At 34.6% G+C, this 27692-nt stretch overlaps 1 protein-coding gene across 2 annotated transcripts in view; it reads left to right on the top strand.

The window, feature by feature from the left end:
- Nucleotides 1-27692, top strand: part of TBC1D32 (TBC1 domain family member 32) — a 215180-nt gene that overhangs the window by 99455 nt on the left and 88033 nt on the right. Inside the window, exons 21-26 of one of the 2 annotated variants that reach the window (XM_044676876.1) lie at nt 4918-5034; nt 7951-8039; nt 10001-10123; nt 10947-11055; nt 11995-12088; nt 22871-22996. In XM_044676876.1, the coding sequence (XP_044532811.1) occupies nt 4918-5034; nt 7951-8039; nt 10001-10123; nt 10947-11055; nt 11995-12088; nt 22871-22996 (658 nt within the window). The remainder of the gene's footprint in view (nt 1-4917; nt 5035-7950; nt 8040-10000; nt 10124-10946; nt 11056-11994; nt 12089-22870; nt 22997-27692) is intronic. The other variant, XM_044676877.1, reaches the window with a different exon arrangement.

Raw genomic sequence — 27692 nt, 5'->3', positions numbered from 1 at the left:
GAAGGCTTAGATTAATCTGGTATAGAGAAGACTACTAGGAGCATGAAGATGAGAAAAAATAAGTTCTATATAGTGTACATATATCTGTATGGGTATTATGGAGGTAAACAAATGTACTTGTCTATAATAAAGAACTTGTCTTGTAAAATAAAGAAACATTTGTTGTATAATAGGAAAGGAGACGGAGGGTTTTTAAAAGTATGTGTAGGAGTTCCAATTTGAGTTGTTTAATAAAGACCTACTAGAGATTCTTGAGCAGAGGGGCAATATGATAAAACTGACGTTTTAGAAGAGATTGCCTTTTATGTAGAATTGTTCAGAGTAGAGAGATTTGGCAATTCTTCTAATGATAACCTAAATATGAGTCTTTTCTTTATTCTAAAAAAGCAATGAGTTTTAAAACACAGATGGTTCTAGTATGATAGTTAAAGGGGAAAGGTATCAGATCAGCAGTAGTGACACAAACAGAGACATTATGCTATGCATTCTTACCAAAGCTTGTAAACACTCAAGGGGCAGAGCTTGTTGCTTTATTAAAAGCTTGTGAACTGGGGAAAAATAAATGGGTAAATATTTACACAGATTCCCAGTACGCATTCTCAGTAATTCATGCCACAGCAGAAACTTGGAAACAGAGGATTTTTGGCAAGTGCAGGCAAAGAGATTACATATGCTAAAGTCATAATGCAACTTCTTGAGGCTGTACAACTGCCTAAGGAAGTGGCAATAATCCACTGCAGATCACACACAGGGGCTAAAGATCTGGTGTCCTTAAGAAACTACAGAGCCAACATTACAGCAAAATTTGGAACTAGAGGACGATCTCTACATGTATTGAATTTCTCACTAGTTGAACAGGACAATCTAACTTAAAGCCCACAAGAATCGGAAATTCAATCATGGATAAAGAACTTAGGGTCAAAACAAATAAGGGGCATATGGTTTTCACAACTAGGCAAGCCCATCCTGCCTAGAACCTTATTCTATCATGTGTGCAATGCAATACATGCACAAAAACATTACGGAACCCAAGCTGTGATCGATTAAGTGAGAAGATTTTGGACTGCACCTGGAATATCCTCATATGCCATAAAAGTATGTCGAAAATGTAAAATTTGTATGCAGTTCAATCATGGGGTTTATAAAACCAAAGGGTTAGGATGTTGTTCCTTAGCATATACTCCATTTGAATGCATACAGATAGATTTTATCAACATGCTGAAAGACAAAGGATTTAAGTATTGTCTTGTGATCATAGATAGACTTACTAGATGGCAAGAAGTTTTTTCCTGCTAAAAAGAACAACGCAGCATTTGTGGTCAAAATTCTATTAAAAGAAATCATACATAGATTTGAAATTCCCATGAAATTGGACTCAGACTATGGCAGTCATTTTTACTCAATATTTAATGAAATTTATAAAAATCTAGGAATACAAGCAACATGCTACATATTGTATCATCCCCAAAGTTCAGGACAAGTGGAGAGATTAAATAAAGACATTAAAACATTAATAGGAAAAATTTGTGCAGAAACACACCTCAAATGGACAGAAATTCTACCATTAGTTCTGTTCCATCTTAGAAAGAGACCCAGTGGAGATCTGCATATCTCTCCATTTGAGATGCTATACAGACATGCAATTTGGCAGGGAAGGACTTGTAAACCAGCATACATAGAGATGATAGGAGGAGATTGTCTATTAACAAAGTACATACAACCTTTGCAATTAAGAATAGGATAGTTGCAAGAAATGGGCTTGCTACAATAAACAGTACCCCTGGACTACACTTTGCATAACATCAAACCAGGATATAAAGTATGCATAGAAAATTGGCTACAGACATAAAATGGACTGGACCACATGAAGTATTAATTACTACCCAAACAGCTATAAAAATTGCAGGGAAAGACTCATGGTTCCACTGTTCCCACATAAAGCCAGAAAAATCCAACATCACATTAAAAGACATAGAAGAAAATGAGACAAAAGATAGTGCTGAGAAATGAAAACAAAAACTGAAATAAATAAATTAAAATACACTACAAAGAAAGAACAGTGCCACATAATGTTCCAGACAACAAGATCTCAGCAGTCAAGTCATAAAAACAGTCAAGCATGCCATAGTGACAAGAAAACAAGTTCCAGCCCAGAGGAAAAGATTTTAATGCATCCCAGAGGAAAAGCATCAAGAAAAGCTGCCAGAAAGAAGAAACAAAGAGAAAAAGCTGAAATGGACAGCTTTTGAACTCTGAACTTTGTATATACAAGAAGAGTTCAAACGGAAAACAGGACTTAAATGTAAGACTAAGTGTGGTGAAAGCATAAAAACAAAATTAATTTCACAAATTAGGGAAATAGCATGCAACACTACATAACTTGGAAGAAAGAAGGGATCCATCAGTGAATGTGAGAAGTGGAAATCTGAAGAAAATTGGTAAGTATCCACACAACACAACATTATTAGACACAAAACACAAAGTCACAAACTGACATATGTTTGGAGACCTCGTATAAATAAACAAGTGTCTGAAATTGCAAATTATGAAAAAGTATAAATATGTATATAATTAGTTACATAAGGTCTTAGGCAAATAGAAAAATCAATAGATATTTCTATTTGACTAACATCACAATTAGGGAACAATGTATATTATTGTATTATATGTAAATAATCTCTGTAAATGTATTTATTGTATTTAGGTTAGTAACAGTGATAGGGTCTGTAAATATGTAACATAGCATGTATATACACTGTATATAATATTAAGTTATAGATTAGACTAAGGATTTAGAGAATAGTTATAATAAGTAGGGAATAGATTAGGAATTAAGTTTTGACATAGGATAGATAGTTATGCCTAAGAATAGAAGTAAGCTGCATTGGCAGATAGTTTTTAAAGTTTTAATAGTTTATTGTAAAGTGAATGATGAAATTGTGTTTAATGGAAAAATATGTACATAGAATAGTTTGCAAATAATTATATATTAGAGTAGGAAAAATGTTTGTATTAGTTGAACTTTAGAAAAGTAAGTAATATTAGCATAAGGATTCGCAGTTCATTGAAATGTTCTGTTTGAAAAAAAAGTTATTGTACTGAAATTTATTGTAAAACCCAATACTACCCTTACCCAAAACTTTCCTGCATAAAATTTCTTAGATTAGATAAGGTTTGCATAGAATAGAGATAGAGTAAATGAGGGAAGTTTATTATTTTGGGGGAGTTGTTAGAAATTAGATTAATAGCTTGGTAAGTATAATACATATAAGTGATCTTGGGAAGGTCACAACATAAAAAGGGAACGATTGTGGAAAGGAAAACTGAATCAAGCTTTTGGCTTTTTGGCCCACTGAGATAGATGCAGACAGCGGTTGGAATGTGACAGGAGGGGCAATGACAGTTGAAGTGGGAGAAGAGGATTGTGGGAAAAACTGTTAACTGAAGGGTCTTTGCCCTCTGAACTCTGTCAAGTGAGGAGCAAAGTCCTAGAGCTCTGGAGTCCCACCTGTGGAAAAGCCGGGCCTCTATTTTCCCTTGCCCAGAAGAGAAAGAAGGTTCCTGTTATTTGAGAGCCTCCATTAGAGGAAGAATGAACAACTACAGCTGCTGAGAAGGGACTGATCCCTTAACTTCCTGTGGTCACCCTGAAGATCCTTTCCATCCCTTGACCTTCCCAAGAAGGACACTTGCCACTGACTAAGGTAGGAGAGAGACTTTAAATAGATAAGAAGAGGACAGTTAAGTTGGAGTGGAGCCATCTTGACTCAGGTGAAGAAAACTCCAATAGGGTCTCCTCTTCCCTCAAACCTAATCCCCTTGATTCCTCTATCCTCTCCCTTCTCTAGCTACCTTGTTCATCTACAAAATAAACCAATTCACAGTCAGATCAATAAGTAATTTCACGAGGCAAAGAGGGAAAGTGATTTTGAGCAGCTGCTTTGCTCAGACTCCATTTTGAGCAAGACCCCCTGTGGTGCTGACAGTGGCCGTGGGGAGGCTTCTGTAGGGAGAGGGTCCGAGCTTGATCAACCAGTGTTACCACCCACCTCTCCTAATAGGAAAGCTTTCCCTTTAGCATCCAAGGCTGGCTCCTGTGCTCTGGATGTCCACCTTTCCAGAGAAACCTCCTCTGTTGTCTTTAGTAAAAGTAGAGCATTGAGAGGTCTGTCACTCTTTCCAACATCAAACCTTCAATATATACATATATTTTTACAAAGGTCACTTTAACAGTGTGTGTCTTACTCTAAGTATATTTTTCTAGAAATCTAAATTGCTTCCATGAACCAGCAATAACTGGATAATCTCATTTTTATGCTTTAGATAGAACAGAAATTGTTAACCTAGGGTCCATGAATTTCTCAAGGTGTACTTGGGTAGATTTCAAAGGGGCTGTGAACTTGAATGGGAAAAATATTTTTATTTTCATTAAATTATACCTGAAACTTATCAATTCATTCAATTTTGTATTAAAAATATTCTGAGAAAAGGAAACTTAAGCTTCACACAAAAAAGGTTAAAAACATTGAGATAGAGTAACTCAATATGATTCAAGTTGATATGACAATTTCTAAGTGTTAAAATATTTTTAATACTTTGATGTCTAAAATGCTTTCATCATGTTGCTTTTTTCACAGTTGCTAGATGTGAATATACTTTATATGTGAATAACTCTTTAAAATGTCTCTACGTTGGATATATTTTTATTAACTGAATGTTATTTTAAAAGAGAAATGGTCTGAAATCTTGCAATTTAAATTATGCCAGTCTCCTCTCTCTTTTAGTCATGAATATAAACAATTTCTTTCTTTGATTGAACATTAAATAACATCTATTCTCTTTTCTCTTTTTCCTACTTTCCTTTCTCCCCCTCTTGTTTCTTTCTATTGTTTCTCTTCTTTCCTTTTTTTCCCATAGTCTTTTCTAGCACTGATAAATTTGTTATCCTACCCTGCTGTTTATGAACTCATAGGCAACCAGGATATTCCAAATAAATCAGAATATTCACTTCGAGAAGTTCCTACTTGCATTATTGTAAGTATAAGAATCATCATTAGAGTTTTAGATGTAAAACTTCTATAAATAACAACAGCCTTTACAAATTAAATTCATGGCCAGTTTTTATTATTGCCTCATGGATTATCCATATTGTGAATTATACTTAAATATGTGGTTGAATTTTGGCATTACACACTCTTGCTAATACTGCTCCAGGACCCAAGGTTATCTTCCTATATGTGGTTGAAAGAAAAAAAAATCATACTTAAGTCATGCAGAGTTGAATTTATAAATGAGTGAAGTTATTTTTGTGATTATTTTGATTATCTTTAGAAGATAGACAATGAGGAACAAATTCAATTTGAGGCCAAATATATACCTTTTTAAGAAATGAAATTAAAAAAAAAGTCTATTCTAATGAACATTTTTATTAGAATTGCATATGGATCCTTTTTTAATTCAAGGCATTTCACACTTAAAACTCATTATTTTTTTTTTTTTATTTTTCAAAGTTTCTAAGTGCTTTAACCTATAATAAATATGTTTGGTATTTGAACATATGAGGATTTAATGAATAAAGACATAAGCAAAGGTTTAACAAATACTAATAATTTGGTACCATTCCTTCACAAGGACAGAAGACTTTTACTGTTTGGGATAATATTTCTCTCCTTTTCAGAAGAGACTTTAGAGATCAGAAAGGATACCTCACACAATGAAATGGCATTTTCTCATTTTGTTAAAGACATGAAAGAGAGTTTTCTTCCCTCACCACAAAGGAGACTTTTATATGGTGGAATGACATTTTTTTTCCCTATTCCCTCAGGAGGCAGGAGACTAGTATATGTAATAGGGGAGTAATTTTCTTCTTCTTTCAGGTGACTCTAAAATAGACAAGAGGCCTGGCACCTCAAAATTATGGAGAAGGTTATTTATAAGAACTTTGATAGATTATAGCAATATACTATTCCATTAACTAATGCTAAGTTCTTGCTCTTTTGAAAAAATTGATGAATGAACAAATATGTCAATCAATGTACTAAGTGCTTGGAATACAAATAAGAGACCTCCTGCCCTCATGGAGTTTAAAACCTAAAGGAGAAAATAACACATATAACGAAGTGGTGGTCATTTAAGTCAAAGAGCATTTTTAAGTGCTGATTATGTGCCAGACACTGGACAAGACAGATACTTTCGTTTTTAAAGGCATAGGGGAAATGATAGTTCAGAGATACCCTTTCCAGTTGCAGGGGTGGTATTGGTTTGGTTTTGGTTCCATATAAGTCCTCCAAAAAAGAGGACACAGGCATGATGATAGGATTGCAGAATTAAAGAAGTAAAGCTTGACCGTCCAACTAGATCTAGTGATTGGTGTAAGGCAAGTTTCAGAGCCACGTGGTAAATCCTCTCTGGTAATAAGAAAATGGAAGATTGCTTGACAAATATTACTGTGTGAATGGAATTAGCTCACCCTCATTTATTTGTGTAGATTCTAGCCACCAGAAATAATGTCACCCCACCCAACTTAGAAATAAGTGAGAAGGGGGAGGTCTGTGACCCACACATGATAGTAACAAATCAAAAGGGCAGTCCAAAACAGAGTTGAGACTGTTATTTGTCCACTTGAAATTGGAGGTGGATGCAGGAAGTGATGAAAGATGCTATCTTTTAAATATGATGATAACTTCCTGTGGGGGCAGTTGTCGCTTTGAACTTAGTGTTGAAGGATCTCTGGTGAGACCTCAGACTGCTTCCCTTTGAATTGTCATGTAGGTAAGTTAGGCTGATTCTCTCTTCCCTTGGCATTTCTGGAGGCTCTAGCCTCAGGGAGGCCTCTCTTCTTAGAGGAGGGCCTTGTGGCTAGAAGCCTTGTTTAATTTACCTCTGTGCCCCTCTTCTGGAGCCTCTAAATCCCTACCTGGTTTGGGCATCTGGTCCGGGCCACAGTTTCTCTCTCTCAATTTCCCTACCTTCAACCTTCCTAATTGTAAATAAACCACCATAAAGTCATCCTGACTTGGGTCAATTTTATTTTGAAATCGAGTTGATTTCTGGTGACCATACCTTAAATATCTAGTCTCCCCTCTTACATTACTTCGATTCAAAACTAGAACTTTTGAGTCACTAGGCCACTAAGTGTATTGGATTCTTTATTCAGCTGGTTGCCTCAGGATCCTTTAAAGCCTGGATTGTTTTATTTTTCATATTTTTGTCCTCATCCCCTCACTTAGTGCCTGGTGTTTAATAAATGCCCAATATTTGATCAGTTGTGATTCAGAAAAATCTATAGCATTATCTTTTGAAAGTGCTTCCCATAGGAAATTATGACACTTTCTCTTACCTGAAATGAACTAAAGCAAAATGGTAGGCATACTGCCTTTACAAATGTCACTAGAGAAACCTTTAATTTCCTTCTTCTCAGAACTCTTCCCTTGTCCTGCTTATGCTTCTCATTGACTGAACAACAAATGTATATGTATTTTACATCACAATATAGAATATCAAATACATGTATATAAGTTTTCGATTCCATGTTTTGTAGAACTTTCAGAGCAGGGCTGTATATTCTATATGATATCATAGAAAACTTGAGATATACTAAGGGGACCTGAGCTTGCATAGTCCCAGAAAATTGTTAGTAGTTAACACAACTTCCCCTTCACATCGTTTTAAAATTGTGATCTTCCTTTCATAAACTTCCATTATAATTCTCATTTTCTTAGCTAACTTTGTTGAAATATTGAAAAACATTTTGGCTGGAAAAATTATATGAAAAAATAAAAGATTTATAAACTAAAATGGATAAGAGGATATAATAGCTGGATAACTATTATCACACTAGTTCACTTCTTCTAAAACTGTTTAAGTGACTTTTATATGAACCAAATTATATTATTTCAATAAATACCTGGTATGTTATATACAATATTACACTAAGTCCTTTCTTTTCAGGATATTATTGATAGACTTATAATTGTGAATTCTGAAGCCAAGATTCGCTCATTATTCAACTATGAACAATCACATATTTTTGGTCTGAGGTATGGAATTCTTTCTTTTATAATATTATTTTTCTTTATAGCATAAGAGTTTTCTTTGTATGTGTTCATTAACATTAAAAAAGCAAGTATATCTTTAGGATATTTAAAAGTAATTTATATTTCTTTCTTCTGTGCTAAAATAAAAATATCAATTATTAACTAATATTTTTCCTTATTTTATGTGTGGACTCAAAACTGTCAAAAATAAGTTACTGTATAGTAGTTTGAAGACCACCTCAATCAAAAGATCCTATTATATTATTTCATATTTATTCATTATCATCTTGCTTTATAATAGTGTAGCATTCTTTAGTTTGGATTCTATTTGATGTAACTTTTGTGAGAATAAGTCATTTGCTGTGTATCACTCTCAAACTTCAGAGTGAATTGGAGCCTTCCTAAATTTAGAGCAGATCACACCCTCACTACAATGTGGATTTGGTTTTGATGGGATATGGTGATGTTTTGACCCAGCACTGATTCATTACAACTTGATTTTTATCAGTTTTTAGTGTAACCTTCAGGCAAAACTCCTATCTCTTAACTCTTCAAAACTAATATAAAAAATACTAATAAGTAATCATGGAATGACTATTTAAAATATAAAGATAAAAATATCAGTAAAATATTTTTAGAAATTTTCATAAATCAGCCATTTCTAGGCAGAAGCCCAACTTCCAAAATTCTTTTTGTTGTTGATTGTAGCTCACGTTAATAAAAGCAATCCCAAATGAATACTAGATTTTTAAGTATTTGCTTTAAATAATTTTTCAGTTTCATTTGATTTAAATAATATTTTTTGCTTGAAAATTTTAATTGTTCAAAAGCATGTAGAGACCAATGGGCAGACATTTTTCAAAGAGATAAAGTAATTTTCCTACTTTTAAATTTATTTTTTAAAGTTTTATGGATGCCTTTTGTTTCTAAATAATAATAATTACTTGATATACTTTACTCTCATCCACCAAATAAGTCTTCTCTGGTAGTAAAGAAAAATAGATAAAGCAGAATCATTCAAAACAGTAGTCACTTATAGTATATTTGACATATTCACTTGTAGTATATTTGGCATAATCACTCATCTCTTTACCTCAAAGTAGAAGATACTTTAATAACTCTTCTTTGGGACCTAGATTATTCAGTGATGAACTTCATTTTAATATTCTTTTTATTTACATTATTGTCATCAATATGTAAATTATCTTAATTTTGCTTACCTTGTGGAATTTAAAGATTACAGATGAACAGTTATACTTGATGGGAGTCTAGAAAGGGCCATCCAGTCCAAACCACTTATTTTACATTTGAAGAAACTATGGCCTGAGAGATTGAGTAACTTGCCTAGGGTCACAAAGGATGTAAATGGGAGAGAACAGGATAAGAACTTTTGATGTTAAATTCATTTTTTTCCCCAATTTACCTCACTGGCTCCTATTTTAGCATTTATTTCATTCATATAAATATTCCCAAACTCATTTTTAGTGAATTACAAATACAGTATTTGTCAGTGGTATGATATAAGCACTCAAAAAAACTAAGCTGCATTAAGTAAGCTTTGTACATTCCAGAAAGAAAATGGAAGTTCTATTGTTCTCTGTCTTCATTAGTCTCATCTGGAGTATTATGTTTTAGCCACCAGTGTTTTAAAAGGACAGTGATAAACTAAAAAATGTCTATTTTTTTTTTATCCTGGGACTTCAAAAAAAAATGTCTATAGGAGGATAATATATATTTTCTAGCTAAGTGGAGACATGGAAAACTGTTAAACATAACTGCTTTTCTTAATATATAAATTTCCTTAATATAAAAGGAGTAAAATGAGCATAAAGGAATCATTTTCCCCCATCCTCTATTCTTAATGAGAAAGTATCTTTATGATCTAATTATATTTCTTAACTTTCTTTATCCTAGATTTTCACTTTTATGCAAATTATTATCATCTTATTTTTCCCAATATTCAGGTTATTAAGTGTGTTATGTTGTGATCTAGATACACTTCTGCTTTTAGAGTCCCAATACCAAGTGTCTACAATGCTTTTAAATGCACAAGAGGAAAATATTTTAGATATCACCGGAGAACAGAGGTAAGAAATAACTGGAAGAAAAAAATAAACTGAAAAATGAACTAGGTTGAAAATATGAATATTTACTTCTAGATTCAGATGGAGACTCACTGAGTGAAGAGGGTAGTAGGGGATTTTCAGTGATAAGATGTAGTAAAAGATCTGTGCATCAGAATGAATCTTATCATCTAGTCAGGCCTTCATTTTAAAGGTAAAAAGAAGTACATGCCTTGGTGGGGGGGGGGGGAACCTGTTACCTTCTTCATTTGTTAATTTTTTTTTTTAACTCTTACCTTCTGTCTAGGAATTGATATTATGTATTGGTTCCTGGACAAAAGAGCTGTAAGGGCTAGGCTTGGGGGTTAACTTGCCTAGGGTTAACCTGAAGTGTCTGAGGCCAAATTTGAACCCAGGACTTTCCATCTCTAGGCCTGTCTCTCAATCCACTGGACCACCTAGCTAACCCCCATTTGTTAATTTTTTCAAATTCTTATTCTATAAATTATCTCTCTTTTAGATGTCATTATATTAATTTTAATTGTACAGCATTGTAATATTACAGGTAAATGAAAATATGGGCAGCTAGGTGATGCAGCAGATAGAGTGCCTTGCCTGGAGTCAGGATGACCCAAGTTCAAAACTGACCTCAGACACCAGCTGTGTGACTAGACAACTCACTTAACCCTGTTTACTTCTGTTTCTTCTACTATAAAATAAACTGGAAAAGGAAATGGAAAACCCCTCTAGTATCTTTGCCAGAAAAACCACAAATGGGGTCATGAAGGGGCAGACAGGACTGAAACAACTGAACAATAAAAAAATGAAAAAGTGATTTGTTTTTCAGGGACTTTATAATTGATGGACTTTCAGTAGAAAGAAACCATGTCCTTGTTAGAATAAATCTTATTGGTGGACCATCAGAAAGGATTTTGCCAGCCAGAACACTACAAAAAGTAAGTGAGAAAAAAAGCTTGTTTTCCATATGTTCATGTTAAACATATATGCTCACTAAATTTGTTTACAGAATATTCTAATTGAAGAGTTCCAGTCTGCCTGTCATCTATATTGTAGGGGCAATTTTTAGCTGCCTATAAGGTCATGCAATTATATAGTTCACACATTATAATTTTATTTTTAATTTCCAGCATATATAAATTAACTAAGGGGAAAGCCAAAACATATTGTTTCTATGATTCCTTCTTTCTGTGTATCCTCAATTATGTAATTTATAATTGTTACAAAATTAAAAAACAACTTTTTCTTTGCGATTTTAGGCTCCTGTACACTCTAGTATTTGCATAGTTTGCTATTTGTTAAGGAAGTTTTTTCTTAAGTATATTATATACAGGGGCAGCTGGGTAGCTCAGTGGAGTGAGAGTCAGGCCTAGAGACAGGAGGTTCTAGGTTCAAACCCGGCCTCAGCCACTTCCCAGCTGTGTGACCCTGGGCAAGTCACTTGACCCCCATTGCCCACCCTTACCAATCTTCCACCTATGAGACAATACACCGAAGTACAAGGGTTTAAAAAAAAAAAGATATTTAAGTATATTATATACATAGAGGACAGGAAGATTGTTGAATAAGCTTGACTGCTACCATATTTTTTCTTTGAAGGCTATGGAAAAGTAGTAGTAAAAGCAACATTGTCTGCTTTGGATAACAAATTAGGCAAATGTCTAGTATTAGCATTTATTGGATATTTTTATGTGTTAACTTTTTATACAAATTATAATATTGAATTATCATATATAATTTTGATAAAAATAATCTTAGAAGTTATGAGAAACAGATACCATAACATAGATGTAAACAAGATATTTAAATGGATAAAATGTTTAAAAATTTGTATTGATTCATAGCTGATATGAATTATTTTTACCTCCTCTTTTTAGGGTGATGATCCATATCCTTGGCCAATGTTTTCATCATGCCCTTTACCAACCTGCTATCTTTCAGAAATTACTAAAAGAATTGATCCAAAACAAGGTGAAATATTTCTATTCTCATGAACCAAATCACTTAAAATGTATATATGTATATATATGTGTGTATATATATTCATATGTGCATATATTTGTGTATATATGTACATAACTTGCTATAATTTAAATTTTTATGAAGAATGCAGAATATTCATCATGTCATATCTGAACAGAACACCATAAATATACCTATTAGCTCTTTGCAAGTTAATTGCCACTACATTTTTCTTGGGTTGACATTTGAGCTTATAGACAACCTGTTTAAGAATGACCCAAGTATGGTTAAACATGAACATTAGTTTTACCTCTTTTCTTGAAATTGCTCTGTTTAAATGAGACTTAAGGGCTATTTTTAAAAATTCTTACCTTCTTTCTTAGAACTAATACTGTCCAAGGCAGAAGAACAGTAAGGGCTAGGCATTGGGGGTCAAGTGACTTGCCCAGGGTCACACAGGTAGGAAGTGTCTGAGACCAGATTTGAACCTGGGACCTCCCATCTCTGGGCCTGGCTTTCAATCCACTGAGCCACCCAACTGCTCCTGAGGATTAATGTTAACAAGAAACTTTCTAATATGAACTTTTGGTTTTTCTGTCATTATGTGCTCTTTACAATTTGGGGGATGTCTATGGAAACAAATAGTATAATCAAATTCATGTTATATGAAAGATATTAATATTATGACTTATCTATAAATATTTGTCAGTATGTCAAGGATCTGTAATATTATCAGTGTGGGAATTCTTTTCACTTAGTTGGATCACAACTTGCCACTTTGTAAAGTTTAATTTTCTTGCCCACAATCACACAGCTAGTAAGTACGAAAGGCAAAATTCGATTCCATGTTTTTCTTAATGTATGTACAATATGATGTTGCCCTTTATACATATTTATATATGCCCTGCTTTCTCTCTCATCTCACTGTGTGTACAATTAACCTAAATTCACTATTCAGGGATCTAGTCCATTGGTTTGGGTAGTTTCTCATTCAGCCCAAATTTGAATCCTTTGCCAGTTGTTTTTGGTGTTTTGCTGTGACTGAAAAAGCGTATTCCTCCAATGGAAAGGGAAAGATATCAGATGATGATGAGCAGCCTGGGCCTTCTGGAGTACATACGTCTAGCCCCAGATCCATTTTCCAAACCTTTCCAGTGTGGGTTCTGCTTTTACAGTATCCAATAATGTAGGACCCTGAAAGTAGAGGAAAGTGTACGGCCTGTTTTCCCACCAAACCCCCTCCAGAAAGATTTAGGAAGCCCACTGAGTTGGATGCTTATTGATAAATTCAAGAAAAAGTCAGAGTGAATTCTATTGTAGCCCAGGTAAATTAGGGAGACAGAGAGATCTATGAATAGTGGTGATGGAGTTTGGCCAAGACATGCGCTCCACGCTGAGCGGTCAAGGTCCCGGGCCTGAAGAGAGCTGTGACTAGGTAGAGAGCAGGGTGAGGTTCCAGGGAAGACTGGCTCATGGGATACAGATGCAGGCGGGGAGAGGAGAGATCACTAATGAGCCTTATATGTGTACTGAGAAAGAATAAATTTGAAAACAAAAATAATGGTGTCACTCTGATCTTGGAGCAGAGCTGGGGCATGATTCTAGATTTCATCCCAGGGTAGAAGAAGCCTGCTGTGGAATAAACAAGGCATAAGTCCCACACCAAAGAGGAGCCTGTAGTTCAGGAAGTGAACCTGCCAAGCCTGCCAGGGGCTGATAATGGCCAAGGCCAGCTGCATATATAACAATAATAGCTGACATTTCTATAGTGCTAAGGGTTTATCATGGTTATCTCATTTGAGCCTAATAACAACTCTAGGAGAGAAGTGCTATTATTAACTTCATTTTATAGATGAGGAAACCGCTGCAAACAGGTTAAATGACTTGCCTAGTCACACAACTAAGAAGTGTCTGAGGCCGAATTTTAACTCAGATCTTGTCCACTCCAGGCCAAGCCCTCTTATCTACTGCGCCACTCTGCTGGCCTTCTTTCTACTGAAACTACCAGCCAGGGAAGGCCAGCAGATTCTCAGAGACATGATAGTGCACAGTATCACACTAGAAGGGCAGTGAGGAGACTTTGTACCAGATCATATCAATTTAGGAGCAGTGAAAGATTGCACTTGCATACATGTGCAAGTGCATGTGTGCACACACACACACACTCAATTCTGAGCAAAGCAGCAAAAGAATGGAGGGGCACAAAAACTTGAACCAGACATGAGTCCCTTAAATAATATGCAGAGCCCAGCACTAATAAACCAAAACCAAGATGGAGATGAAAAGAATGAATGAATTTTTTTTAAAAATCCCATGACAACTGTCATATTCAAACTCTGGGAGTTGTGAGTCTCACCTTGATTGACAGGTGAAGACAGTTGGAGATATCGGAATGTTCTCAGATGCCTTGAGGAAAAGAGGAAAAGCAGTTGGCCAGAGGATATAAATACCCTAAGAGCCATCTGACAGTGGCCCTTGGCTTTGACCCTTGGCCTGGAACCCTTGGCCTTGGACGTTGATCTCTGATCTTGGAGCATTGACCAGTGGATCTCTGACCGTGGGTCCTCTGATTCTCTCTGAATTCCCCTGGATATTTAGACATCTTGAACCATCATTAACTATTTAGGTATCCAGGCCCGGGTGGGAACTGGGAAGAGGAAAGGAGAAGAAGCAGAGGGAGGTATTTCCTGACAGCTGTAGGACTGACACAACAACTGGCAATAAGAAGCTGAGAGGGATCATCAATATCTGTATCAACCAAGCAGATTGCTTTCTCTGGTTTGGCTGTGGCCAAGCTGAGCCAGAGGAGGTGAAGAACAAGAGCTCCAGCATTACTGAAACAGCCTACGGTCCTGAGGGATTAGTGTCATAGCTTTAGTGACAGGGTCTCCATCCCCAATCCATTCCTGATTATTCCTTTCCCTTATTAACATCTATAGTTAAAGTTTATTAAGTACCTTCCTAAGTAGTTATTATATCACAGCTCTTGGGGAGGGAGCAATGCAGTCAGATGAAAACATTATCCAAGGCTAATAGAGCCCAATATTAATAATCAGTCCAACCCCAGGTGGGACCTGAAAGGGTTATCCCTCCACCTGACCTTTAGGGATCCTGCCTGGGCTCTGTTATTGAGAAGGGCAGTTATTATAACATTCAGCTGAGTGACAGGATTCGGGTGTCCCTGCACCAGCTATCAAGGGAATCAAGGCACAGCTTTCCTGATTAATATACCCTATAATAATTATAATAGTAGAGAAAGATACTTTTCTTTATAACACAACAAGCTATTTTGGTGACAAGGAAGCTCAAACCAAACCCAAAAGAGAATGACTCGAAAATATCTAAAGCAAATAATCAAAACATTATGAAGCTTGGACATAAGGTCAACCAGAATTCTTAGAAGAATTAAAGCAAAGAGTTTTAAAAAAAAGGCAAAAAATGATTTAAAAAACAAAATAGGTGTTGATGAAGAAAGAATAAGGAAAGCAATGAGAACTATGGAAAGAAGATAGGGAAACAGAATTAACGACTTGGATTAGAAACTAAAATCCAACAAAATATTGTTAAAAAGAACAACAGTAAGAACAAAACAAACATGACACAGAAAGATACATAAAATTTAAAAAGGGGCTGATGAGAATCTATTATCCCCCATCTGAAGTAACAAAGGCAAGGATAGCATTTGTGAACTCAGATAAAGAGGCAATAAAAATAGACCTAATTAAAAGATTCATCATATCAAAGAAAACATTTTGTTGAGTTGCCATAAATAGTGAATTCATGTTAAATATGCCTGCACCAAATGACTATTAGTTACCTAAGTCTATTAATTTGAAAACTATTAAAAAAGATAAACAGCTAAATTTTTTCTCTAGGGAAAAATGTTATTTTCCATTTTTCATTAAGGTATCATTTATCTATTTTATAATGTAGCACTTTATATTTGTAGACTTTTGTAATTACTCTTTTATGATACCTTATCAGTTAAATAAGCATTGTAATATTGTAATTGGCTTTTTGTTTGTTTGTTTTGCCAGGAAGGAAAAAGACAATGAAAGTTAATAACTTCCCATCTTTGGCAAGCTTTCTTAATTATGCAATTTAATGCAGAGGTTAAGGTGTTATATCTTATTAAACGTGACAGTTTTCACAATGAATCTATAAAACCAATTCTATCTGTAATTTTGTTATTATAATGCCAGCTTAGTTTTGTTCTCATTTAAAAAACTATAGTAATCAAGAAAACACCAATGACCATTTTTGTGTTACTGTACATATTTATCTATTTTATATGATTATTACATTTTTTTATTATTAACTGATTGCTCTATCATGAATTTATCATTGATCTATTATGTTAGCCATTATAAATGAACTTTCAAGAAACTTTCTTAATCTTTACTGGATTTGCTTAAATTGCTTTTCTTATTTTTGTTTAGTTCCCTCCCAAGGCTATGATAGATAACTTTCTTATACTTTAATGATTTATGTTCACATCATTTTAGAAATGTTGATATCTTATCTTGAAATATCTCCATTTTATTAATATTTAATATGTAGACAGATAATAAATCACTATACATCTTTCAAATATTATTAATCTCCATGATGCTTTTTTTAACTAACAAAATTGGAATATAACATGCTAATCCAACTATAAATTCAGAAGAATATAAGCTTTTTAATGAAAGTTTATATCTTGCCTAATGACAAAAAATACTAGTTAGAAAAAGTATCTTAATTCCTAAATTAAAGACTTGATTCTTAAATTAAACTGATTTCACAGTCAGTCTGATAATGTATATAAAACTTAGGCTACCTGAAGTGATATCTACCCCCCCACAAAAAAATACACTCTGAAGTGGACTAGACATTGGAATCCTATATAGACAGGACCTGTTTTTTCTGTTCTTAAAATACAGTCTATAACATAAAGTACTTTAAAAACAATATTTGATGATTATTAATTTACCATTCTACTACAGGCCATTTTCATTTTCCTTTTCTGTCTAATCTGCCATTTTGCCATTCTTGTTATTGTTTCTGTTTTCATTCCTCAAACTAACTGGCTTTAAGATTTGGTTGGCTTTCATTTGCTGTCACTCTTTAACTAAGACTTGTGTTATAGAGCTTAGGGTTTATCTGCGATAGCAAAAGGAACAAATCACTTGGAGCTGCAGTATACCTTAAAATTCAAAATGGATGTATTTTCTTTTTTCATGTTAAATTTTTTCTTCTTTTATATTGTTAAATTAAAATAATTCTCCCTATTCATAGCATTCAGGAAAAGCATACTGTTTATATCTTGTCAGAAAGAATAATAAAGAAAAACAAATCACTCTTATTTTTTATATTCACTAATTTCTATTATGGGCAGCTGGGTGGCTCAGTGGATTAAGAGCCAGGCCTAGAGACTGGAGGTCCTAGGTTCAAGTCCGGCCTCGGACACTTCCAGCTGTGTGACCTTGGGCAAGTCACTTGACCCCTACTGCCCACCCTTACCACTCCTGGGCTAAGGACGGTCCCTAGCCCGGATGAAAAAGGAGGAGGGTTGGGCGTGGGGCTAGCAACCCCATCCTGTAAAAACTACATCTGCTAAAGAAACTGCAACCTAAAGTAGGGGCAGCTGGGCTAGCTCAGTGGATTGAGAGCCAGGCCTAGAGACGAAAGGTTCAAATCCGGGCTCAGACACTTCCCAGCTGGGTGACCCTGAGCGACCCATTGCCTACTGGTTGTGGCCCTATGCTCCTAGAATGGAGTCCCAGGATAAAAAAAAAAAATTTCTATTATAGATGAGTTTTGATTATCCCTGCCAATTAAATAGTTCATCAAAGTAAAGGATAGTGCATTTCATTTATATTTGCTTTTTAAATTGAGTGTTTTTGTGTTCTGTGGAATTCATAATAGTATATATAAAATAATGAAAATGTATTAAGATTGAACCTCTAAAGAAATGTCTGGTAATCTGCTTGTCTTTCCTATCTTGTCCTTACCTAAATCTTTCCTATTTTTTTCCTCTGTTCAACTCTTCTTTGCTCATTATACTATGAAGTGGATATAATGTCCATTTCCTCTTTTAACTACTTCCTCTTTCATCTTGTCTTTCTCCCTCTCTGCTTTGCTGTCTTTAGGACTTAAGCTATTGTTATACTATCTTCAAACAAATAGGTAATTAAGTGCTTTATTTCAGTTCCTGAAATATTAATTTGTTGTTGCAAGATTAAAAAAAGCCACATGGCATAGTGTAGAGGTTGATGAATTTGAAGTCAGTTAGTATTGGTTTGAAACTCACTTTTGATACTTCCATGTTTATTAATGGCATAACAGTTATTTTCTCCAAACCTCTTAAGCTAACTCTAAAAATTTAGAAATGCATTTCAATCTATGAAAATAAAAATAGTTCTCAGACAAATAAAATTTTAAACCTGAGAATACCAATATATGTGCAAAATACTTCTAGGCCTTAGGGCTAGATAGAAAATTGAAATCATAGTCTTTTTCCTCAAAGAGCTTACAAACTAGTAGTGGAAATAATTCTCTTGCTGATTGTGGCAATAAAAGTAAGACTTAAGGACATGAGATTTTGACAGTAAGAATTAGAATACAGAATAACAGTTACCATAACTGAAAGTTTAAATGATATAATCTTGAGTAGAAAGCTAATCAAAGAATCAGGAAGGCACAGTCTCAAATCCTACTTCTTGTACATATTGGGTGAAGCTGAGGAAGTAATAACTTCTTAGTCCCCCAAGCAACTCTTAACACCTTATTTTTCCAAGTTGCTGTTAGAGGGAGTTTTGTTGCTATATGTTCCCTACACCATTACAGATCCAGAACTCTTCTTCTGTCTAAGCCCCATATTATTGTAGGGTCAGACATATAAAAGTATAAATTATTGAGCAACAATTTCTGCATGTTGGAAAGAAAATTATTTGTATGAAACAGGAATGAGAAGGCTTTCTGTGAACTGTTGACTCATGTAGCCTAACAAGCACTGTATTTTACTGGACACATTGGATTTTCATTATTCATTTAGGAATTTATTAGAGGATGATCTTAATATGTGTTTTTTCCTAAAGGAAAGTATAATTTTCTAATTTTTCTAGATAAATACCTAGTGGCTGCCTGAAATAGCTACTTCACTAGAAAATAACATCTAGCAGAATCTAAGCATAGATTGTGATTTGGCTGCTTTTGTTATGTCAGTCAGGGTCAATAAAATTAGAATGATTCTATTATAAAACAGTAATATAGTGCATACTTCAGCAAATCTCTGAATGCAAGAATATTTTTTTTACTTTTAAACCTTATAATGATTATTAAAGTTATGTAAGCAGAGAGTATACTTTTTAACTCATTTATGTTTTAGTAATTGAAATGTGATTTTACACTTTGAACATAAAATTGGAAGGACCTGTGGTCTAATCTTCTGTACAATCCAGAATTATTTTCTGGAATATCTCTGGCACAACCTTGTGTCCTGAGGTAGTTTATTCATGCATTTTAATTTTGTAAGGTGAATATCAAGCAATAACTCAAAAGATTAATTTTGAAATTCTCACATTGGAAGAAAGGCTCATGTCAGCCACGCATTTTTAAACATCTCTGTGAATGAGACTAGGACCCTAATAATTGTGTTCAGTCCACTCCCAGAGCCCTGAATGGGAAAGCCAAGTTGGGATCGAGCTGTTATTTAGATTTTGTCCTCCTGCCTCATTCTTGACCCAAGACCCTGAACCCAGACCATACCCTACCCATTTCAACAATAATGAATGAGATTGCCAGTTTGAAGTCCTTGACCCTCCATGAGTGCTTTCAATGCAGAGCTTATGAGGTAGGGTTTGTACTCTTTGATCCTTGCCCACTCTTACAACCCCTGTGAATTTTGAATAAGTGCAGATTATAAAATGATACTAAATTGATTCTAATGTATACCAAAATTTAACTAATTTGGAATATATGAATTAGTTGAAGGTTTTAGCATATTGCTGATTCATCATTCTGTACTTTCCCATCATATATAGGTATGATTTGCTATCATATAACATATTACTAATAGTAGTGTAATTTTTAAAAGCCCTTAATAAAATGTACAAAAAATATACCCAAGATGTTAACACTGCCAGCATAAAAAAGAAGCAGCTCGTGACTACATAAGGGCAAAAATTTAATATGGCTCTAAAATAGTATGAAATATCAGAATACATGAATCTGTGTCATGGAATATTATAAGATAAAATAAAGGAAAAAGGAAAAATTATGTTATATTTTTGTAGTAGGGAAACAACTAAAAGGATTAGAGGTCTTACACTGGTATAAATGAGGCATTTTTTTAGCTATTAAAAATTGAAAATTGCAATCAAAAGCACATTCCTCTTTGCAAAGTAGTCATTCAGTAAACATTTTTAAAGCATTATAATGTGACAGGTACTCTGCTAAGGTCTGGGGATACATAGAAAGGCAAAAGACAGTTTAAGCCTTTTAGGGCTTACCATCGGGGAGACAGCATAGAAACAAATATGGGATAAATAGGAAATAATAGATAGAAGACTTTAGAATTGGGAACCATTTGGAAAGATTTAATGTAAAAGGTGGAATTTATCTGGAATTTTGAAGAAATCAGTAGGTAGAGATAAGGAGGGAGAGCACTTCAAGCATGGGGACTGCCAGAAAAAATGCCTGGATCTGAGAGATGCATTGGCCAATGGTTTTGGATCAAAGAATGTGTGTTGTTTGGAGGCAGTATATGGTGTAAAAAGACCTGGAAGTTTAGAGGAGGGAAGGGGGTTAGTGTATTCAAGAGATGTTGCAAAAGTCAAACCTGCAGGCTTTGGCACGAGATTAGTTATGGGGGGTGAGAGAGAATAAGGATTCAAGGATGACACTGGTTGGGAAAATAAGAGCCTGGGAGGAGGATGGAAGATTTAAGTGAAAAGATAATGAGTTCAGCTTTTGATATGTTGTGTTTAAAATGGCTAATAGACATCCCATTTGAGCTACTGAAAGGCATTTGGTGATGGGATATTAGGTCATAGAGAGGGTAAGATTTGATAAGTCAATTATAAAATTACATAGAGATGAAAATTCAATCCATAGAAGCTGATGAGATCAGCAGGTGAGGTAATATAGAGGGAAAAGAGAAGAGGGCCCTAGATAGAGCCCTTTGAGATCCTCAGTGTTAATGGGCAGTACCTGAATTTGGATCCAGAAAAGGAGACTGAAAAAGAGTAGGGAGAAAGATGTTAGGTAGAAGGAGAACAAAGTAAGTGAAGCCCCCCAAACCTAGAAAAAACAAAGTATTGAGGAGTACAGGGCAATTGACAGTATATTGTGGGATAAAAAAATGTGAAGAATGCCCCATTACAAAAGAAAACTTGGAGACAGAAATTAAGGCTAAAAAGCAGCAGTTTTATTTATTTCATGAAAGGAGCTACTCCTGGCTTTGTTCTCAGCAATGAGAATTGGTCTTAACCAATTGTAAAAACAATCAGTATATTGCAAAATCCCCTTTCTACCTCCTCCCTCCCTCCTTTACACTCCAGATTTGGAGTTGTAACTTACATCCTGAATGTAGGGATTTCTAAGTTTCAAACAGTGAAAATATACAAAAGGAGTTACTTCTGACTTCCTCTAATATCCTAAGATTGAAAGAAGTAACCGAACTACCAGTTGCCCTTGAATTGGGGCCTTTTGTTCCTTGTTATTAATCATTCTTCCAGGTTGTCACTTGGACTTTCATTTATTTATTTTTAGAGCCCTTTTAGGACCCTTACCTTCTGTCTTAGAATTCCAAGGCAGAAGAGCAGTAAAGGCTAGGCAATAGGAGTTAAGTGACTTGCCCAGGGTCACACAGCTAGGAAATGTCTGAGTCCACATTTGAACCTAGGACCTCCCATCCTTAGGCCTGGCTCTCAATCTACTGAGCCACCTAGCCTTCCATCTGGACTTTTAGATTAACAGTCACCAGAAAGTAACAAATTACCCTCCACATCCCTTTCCATTAGTGGGTATAAAAACTGGTCGTTAATTGTGATTTTGCATTGAGGATATGGGGAGGGGGGGTGTAAGCCAAATATTTTACTTTGAGAATCACATAGTTTTCTCACTCAGTATAATAAATAATAAATTATAGAAGGGTCAGGAAGGAAAAAATTGAAAAGGGGCCATTGGATTTGACAAAATTAGGAAATTACTGTTAACTTTAAAGAGAATGATTTTGAATAGATAATGAGGTCAGAAGCCATATTGTTGGAAGGCAAAAAGAGAATGTGAAAGAGGAAGCACTTATTGTAGATGGCCTTTCCTAGTTGTTTAGCCACAAAAGGCAAAAGCGAGATAGAGCAATAGAAAGAAGGAAGAAAATGATCAGCTGAAGGGTTTGGGGAGATGGGAGAGATGTGGATAGGTTTATAGGCAGAATAGGAGCCAATAGACAAGGAGAGACTGAAGATAAGTAAGAGAGTGGCACATCACTATGCTTTAGTTTCCTTTATCTTTAAGAGCCAGTTGGACAAAATATTCCATAAGTACTCTTCCAGCTATAAATATATGATTCTATGTTGAAGCATTTTAATTTTAGAAAATAATAATTACAAATACTTGCAGTAGATTTATAGACAGATGGCAATTTATAAATAAATCTTCAAAAATAATCATACTTAAACATGAAGTGTATTTTATAACCCTAACAATCTATCCTTGTTCTGTGATTTATAGTTGTTTATATTGCTTGTTTCCACCAGTTGTTTCATTTTCTCAAGAGAATAACATGATATCTTTCTTTTTACTTAGATAATGATTTTGGGCAGCTTCTATCGCCTTCCAAGATTTCTGATAAACAAGCCGAATGGATAGAGAACTGCAGAGTACAATTTTGCCAAACTATGAAGACCAAACCTAATGTCATCAGTGAAGCTGGTGAGTTGTAGGGGCATTTGATCATGTGAGTGGAATGGAATGGAAAGGTTTGTAATAACTATCAGAGGAACTTGAGATCTAGAAAGACCTCATGAATTTCATTGACTTAGGGTTAACAAAAAAAATTAGGTAGAGAGAAAGTCCACTTTTTGAGAAATCTCCAAATTTATAAAAAGTACCCAAGACATCATTGTGTTATGAATAAAAACTAGAAAGTTGAAAGTTGCTGAGTCCCACTACATCTTTGCTTATACCATGGAAAATTTTAACCTTTTATTAAACATGCTGATTTCTTTATTGCTCTGCTATAAACCCAATAATATATTTCAAATTTATACACAAGTATTTATTATAACTTCATAGAGTTACTATATATGCGCAGGTTTTAATATATATAAACAAAGACCCAGTATGAACCAGCTTGAGAATGTTGAGGAAAAAAAAAACTAAATATTTTGTTAGTATTGTTCAAAGTTAATTTAATATCAATCTGACAAAACAGCTCTGATTGTTATGGGGAAGATTTTAATGTTTATGAAACTCAGGCACTGCCATTAATCATATTATTTTAATTTATTGCTATAAGCTTTAATGAAATAAGTCTAGTAAAGGAGTATTTATTGGATACCTACAGTATACCTTATACCATGCCAAGAGAATTGGAAACTTGGCTCAGAGGGCAATTAGGGAATAATTTTCTAGCTTAATAACCACGTACCTTAATAATGATTAAAGCCTTTCAGCCTTAAAAAACGCCCCAAAATAAAGAAAAAATTGACGTCTTTCAGCATATATTCTTGGATATCAGAGATAAACTCTTTCTCATTATTTTCACTATAATACATACCTTATATGTCTTCTAAAATACTTACATTATTTTAATGTAACAGGCCTTTTTGTTCTAGTATTACATTTCCCAATTTCTTACTGTTTATTAAAAGTATATATGGAGGCAGCTGGGTAGCTCAGTGGATTGAGAGTCAGGCCTAGAGACAGGAGGTCCTAGGTTCAAAACTGGCCTCAGACACTTCCCAGCTGTGTGACCCTGGGCAAGTCACTTGACCCCCATTGCCTACCCTTACCACTCTTCCACCTATAAGCCAATACACAGAAGTTAAGGGTTAAAATATATATATATGGCTTCTATGGCTTCCTGTGCTAAAAAATTTTTAAAAATGACAAATTATTATCTGGCATTTCTGCAGAGAAATTTCCATACTAGCAGATATTATAAGCATGTTGCTTAAGGCTAATAGTTTATGAAATTAAAACCAATAACAAAATGCCACTTAAATTTCTTGTACTGTACCAAAAATTTTCTCCAGTAATAAGAGTTAAATCTTCTTTATAAAGGAGATAATTTAATGAATAAGTTCAGGAACATACATGGAAATAAAAATACATTGAATTTTCACTTATATAACATTGTTCATTGGGCTTAAACCTTATAGATCATAGTATCTTATATTGTGGTCTTAGGGTATTTAAGATACTAAACTTCTTTGGACTGAGTTCAAACAGGAACTAAATTTTTCCTTTTTAGAAAATAATGCTTTTGTAATGCTTCCTAGTATATTACTGTTTTAGATAAGGTTCACTTTATTTTTGAGATTATACTCTAGAAAACACTTTGAAAAGTTTGCGGTTACTAATACTAGTATAAAATTGCTGCTACCATTCTATAAATGCTTAGATCATTTTAGTTATTGATTCAGAGAAAATAGGATTTGACACTCTGAAGGACAGTATCCTCTCCAATATCCCTATTTCTACTCTATATTCATATTATTCTTTACTTCTGTGCTACCACTATTAGATTGGTGGGAAAGATTCACAACTCAAGTTGTGACAAGTTTATATGCTGATGATTCAAAAGCTACATGTTTTTCTAAATTTTACGATTGGATATGAGAAAGACTCTAGTTTCCCCACTAGAATCATGAAAGAAAATTAAAAACAGTTTTTAGTTCATTTTGGATGTATATATATACATATATATATGTATATATTTCTACAATCTTCAAAGTTTCATATATTTTATTAGCTTTCCTTTATCAGAAGACATTTTGATGCTCTACTTTGGGTATCCTATTATCCTCAATATTAATAAAATGAATTTTATTTTTAAAAAATGGTAATTTGCCTCATGTAGCAAATAGTAATATAGTTTCTAAAGAGACAAGCCAATGTATTTGAATGAAGTATATTTCCTGGAGTAGTCATTCACTGAAATAACTTTCAGTGAATATTTGTTTTGGTAAAAATAGAAAGACATTAAGGAAAACAAGTTTTGGTATCAAAAAGAATCCTTGTTTATTAAAAGCCATAATTTTAAACAACTCTAAATGTCAACATTCATGCCTTGTGGGTTTTAATTTGTATGATATCTAAGTAATTAAAATATAGGAGCAAAAATTCATATCAAAATATTAGAATATTTTCATGAGATTTCCTATAAGTGACATTTTTAGAGAATGTCATATATTAAAACAACAGGAATAACAACTATATTATACCCTGAAAAAGTATATTTTATTTAATGCCAACAAAGTAATTATTAATAATGTAGTACAGTTTTAGTTCCTAAGAATAATTTATTGAATAATATAAAAATGTATTCTTAAAAATAGGCCATTTTAGAAGTCTTACTTTAAGGTTATATAATGAAAAAACAAAGAAATATCTATAATAGTGTTATGAATAAATATGGAACATCTATGTTTCTTTCTGTCCAACAAGGATAAAAATTGCATAAATGGAAAAATTTTCACCTTAAAGCTTATCTTGATATTTAATTTAATAAATATATTTTAATTAAGATGATCATAGGATCCTAGATGTTGAAATAGCACGTACCAAAGAGGTCTGATCCCTTTGGAGGATGATCTGACTTAAAATCCTACATTTTTTTCACTGTACCATGTAAAAGTAAAGGCACATTACAGGTGAGATTTATCTTAGAAGTTTGCAAAGCACTTCACGTTTAATTTTAATCTCAGAAAAACTTTCAGATGTAGGTGGTGCTGTTATATTCATTTACAGATGAGGAAATTGAACCAGATAGAGTTTAAGTGCCTCGCTCAGAGTCATATACCTGGTTATAAGTGTCTGAGTCTGGTTTTGAATTTAGTTCTTCATGACTCCAGATCCAGGGCTCCATCCATTGTCCCAGGAAGAATTAGGGAAGTACTGAACTGACCTATTTAATTCGACCCAAAGGGTAAGGAAAAATAGACAGAAGCTAACATGGACACAGATTTCAAGTTAGTATACAAAAGAATATACTAACATCGTAGAATCATAGACTTAAGCTATAAGTTACCTTCAGGTCTTCTCACCTCATTTTAAAGATGAAGGTCAGAGGGGCCTTCTGTGTGTGTATACACATTTATGCACACAACAATCATTCCTCTTCTCTATTTACTTATATACTGATTCCTTCCCCCTTGTCTATAGATATCTTTCTCTCTTCACAAAAGCATCTCTTCACCTTACCTTCACCTCAAGCTATTATCCTGTATTTCTCCTTCTCTTCATAACTAAACCTTTAGAAAAGCTGGCTATACTCATTATTTCTAAATCTACTTCTCTCATTCTCTTTTCACCCTTGCTTCCAACCTCATATTCAACTTAAAACTGTTCTCTTTAATGATGCCAATTATTTCTTAATTTTCAGATCCAATGACCTTTTCTCTAAATTAATGTATTTTTCAATTAATAAGGACTTATTTGCTCTCCCTCTCATTACCCTTCAACCTATGGAAGAAAAGGATGATAAAACATTTTTAAAAACACATGCATAGGTTCCGGGTTAAGATGGCGGCAGAGTAAGAAGCAGCTCTTAACCTCTCCTGACCGAAACACACAAAACTCCTCAAGGGGACATAAAAACAAGTCCAGATGAATGGAGGAACCCCACAACAGGGCACAGCGTGGAAGGTACGTGGAATTGAGGCATTTCCATGCTATAAAGGGGTGAAACAGCTCTCACTAAATCGCGGGTTGAGCAACCACCCCACCCCCAACCCCTCCACACACAACACCTATATCGCCGAAGCCAGCTAAAAAGAAATAGAGCAAGTTTGGGGCACCCATAGAGTCATTGGCAGCTCTGGAGCCTGTTCCTGAGAACAGCAAGATTTAGGACCCCAAAAAGCTAACGAACGCACACAAAATCTGAGCGCGGGAGCAGGTTGCCGAGAGCAGACACAGGGCACAGAGCGTGGGCTCAGAGCACAGACACGGGGGGAGGCGTGGGTGGAGGCAGACACTGCCACAAGCTAAAGCCCTGAAACCCTGAGTGGGGAACCAGTGCAGACGGGTATACGACTGTGGAAGTAGCGCCCTGAGACTTGTAAAGGAACCTCCGGCAGAGGATCAAGCAAGGGGGTACACCAGGGGGCTTGACCTTGGAAAAAACCAGAATTCAGATCTCAGGAGCCAATAGACCGCAGACAGACCCTGAGCGCGAGGATAAACCTGAGAAGCTGCTGGGCTAACTATGGCTACCCAGAATCAGGAAGTTCAGAAGAGAAAGAGTAACAACAAGAAAAAGAAGTCTTTAACACTCCACAACTTTTACACAGAGAAAATCCAGACAACCGAGCAAACAGAGGAGGAGAACAAACAAGCATCCGGACCCTCCTCAAATAAGGAAAACTCCTCACAAGCTATGGAAGAGTTCAAAACTGAGATT

This window comes from Gracilinanus agilis, chromosome 4, assembly GCF_016433145.1.
Source record: "Gracilinanus agilis isolate LMUSP501 chromosome 4, AgileGrace, whole genome shotgun sequence".
NCBI lineage: Eukaryota > Metazoa > Chordata > Mammalia > Didelphimorphia > Didelphidae > Gracilinanus > Gracilinanus agilis.
The sequence above is the reverse complement of the archived record's forward strand: the minus strand, read 5'-3'. Positions and strand labels throughout refer to the sequence as shown.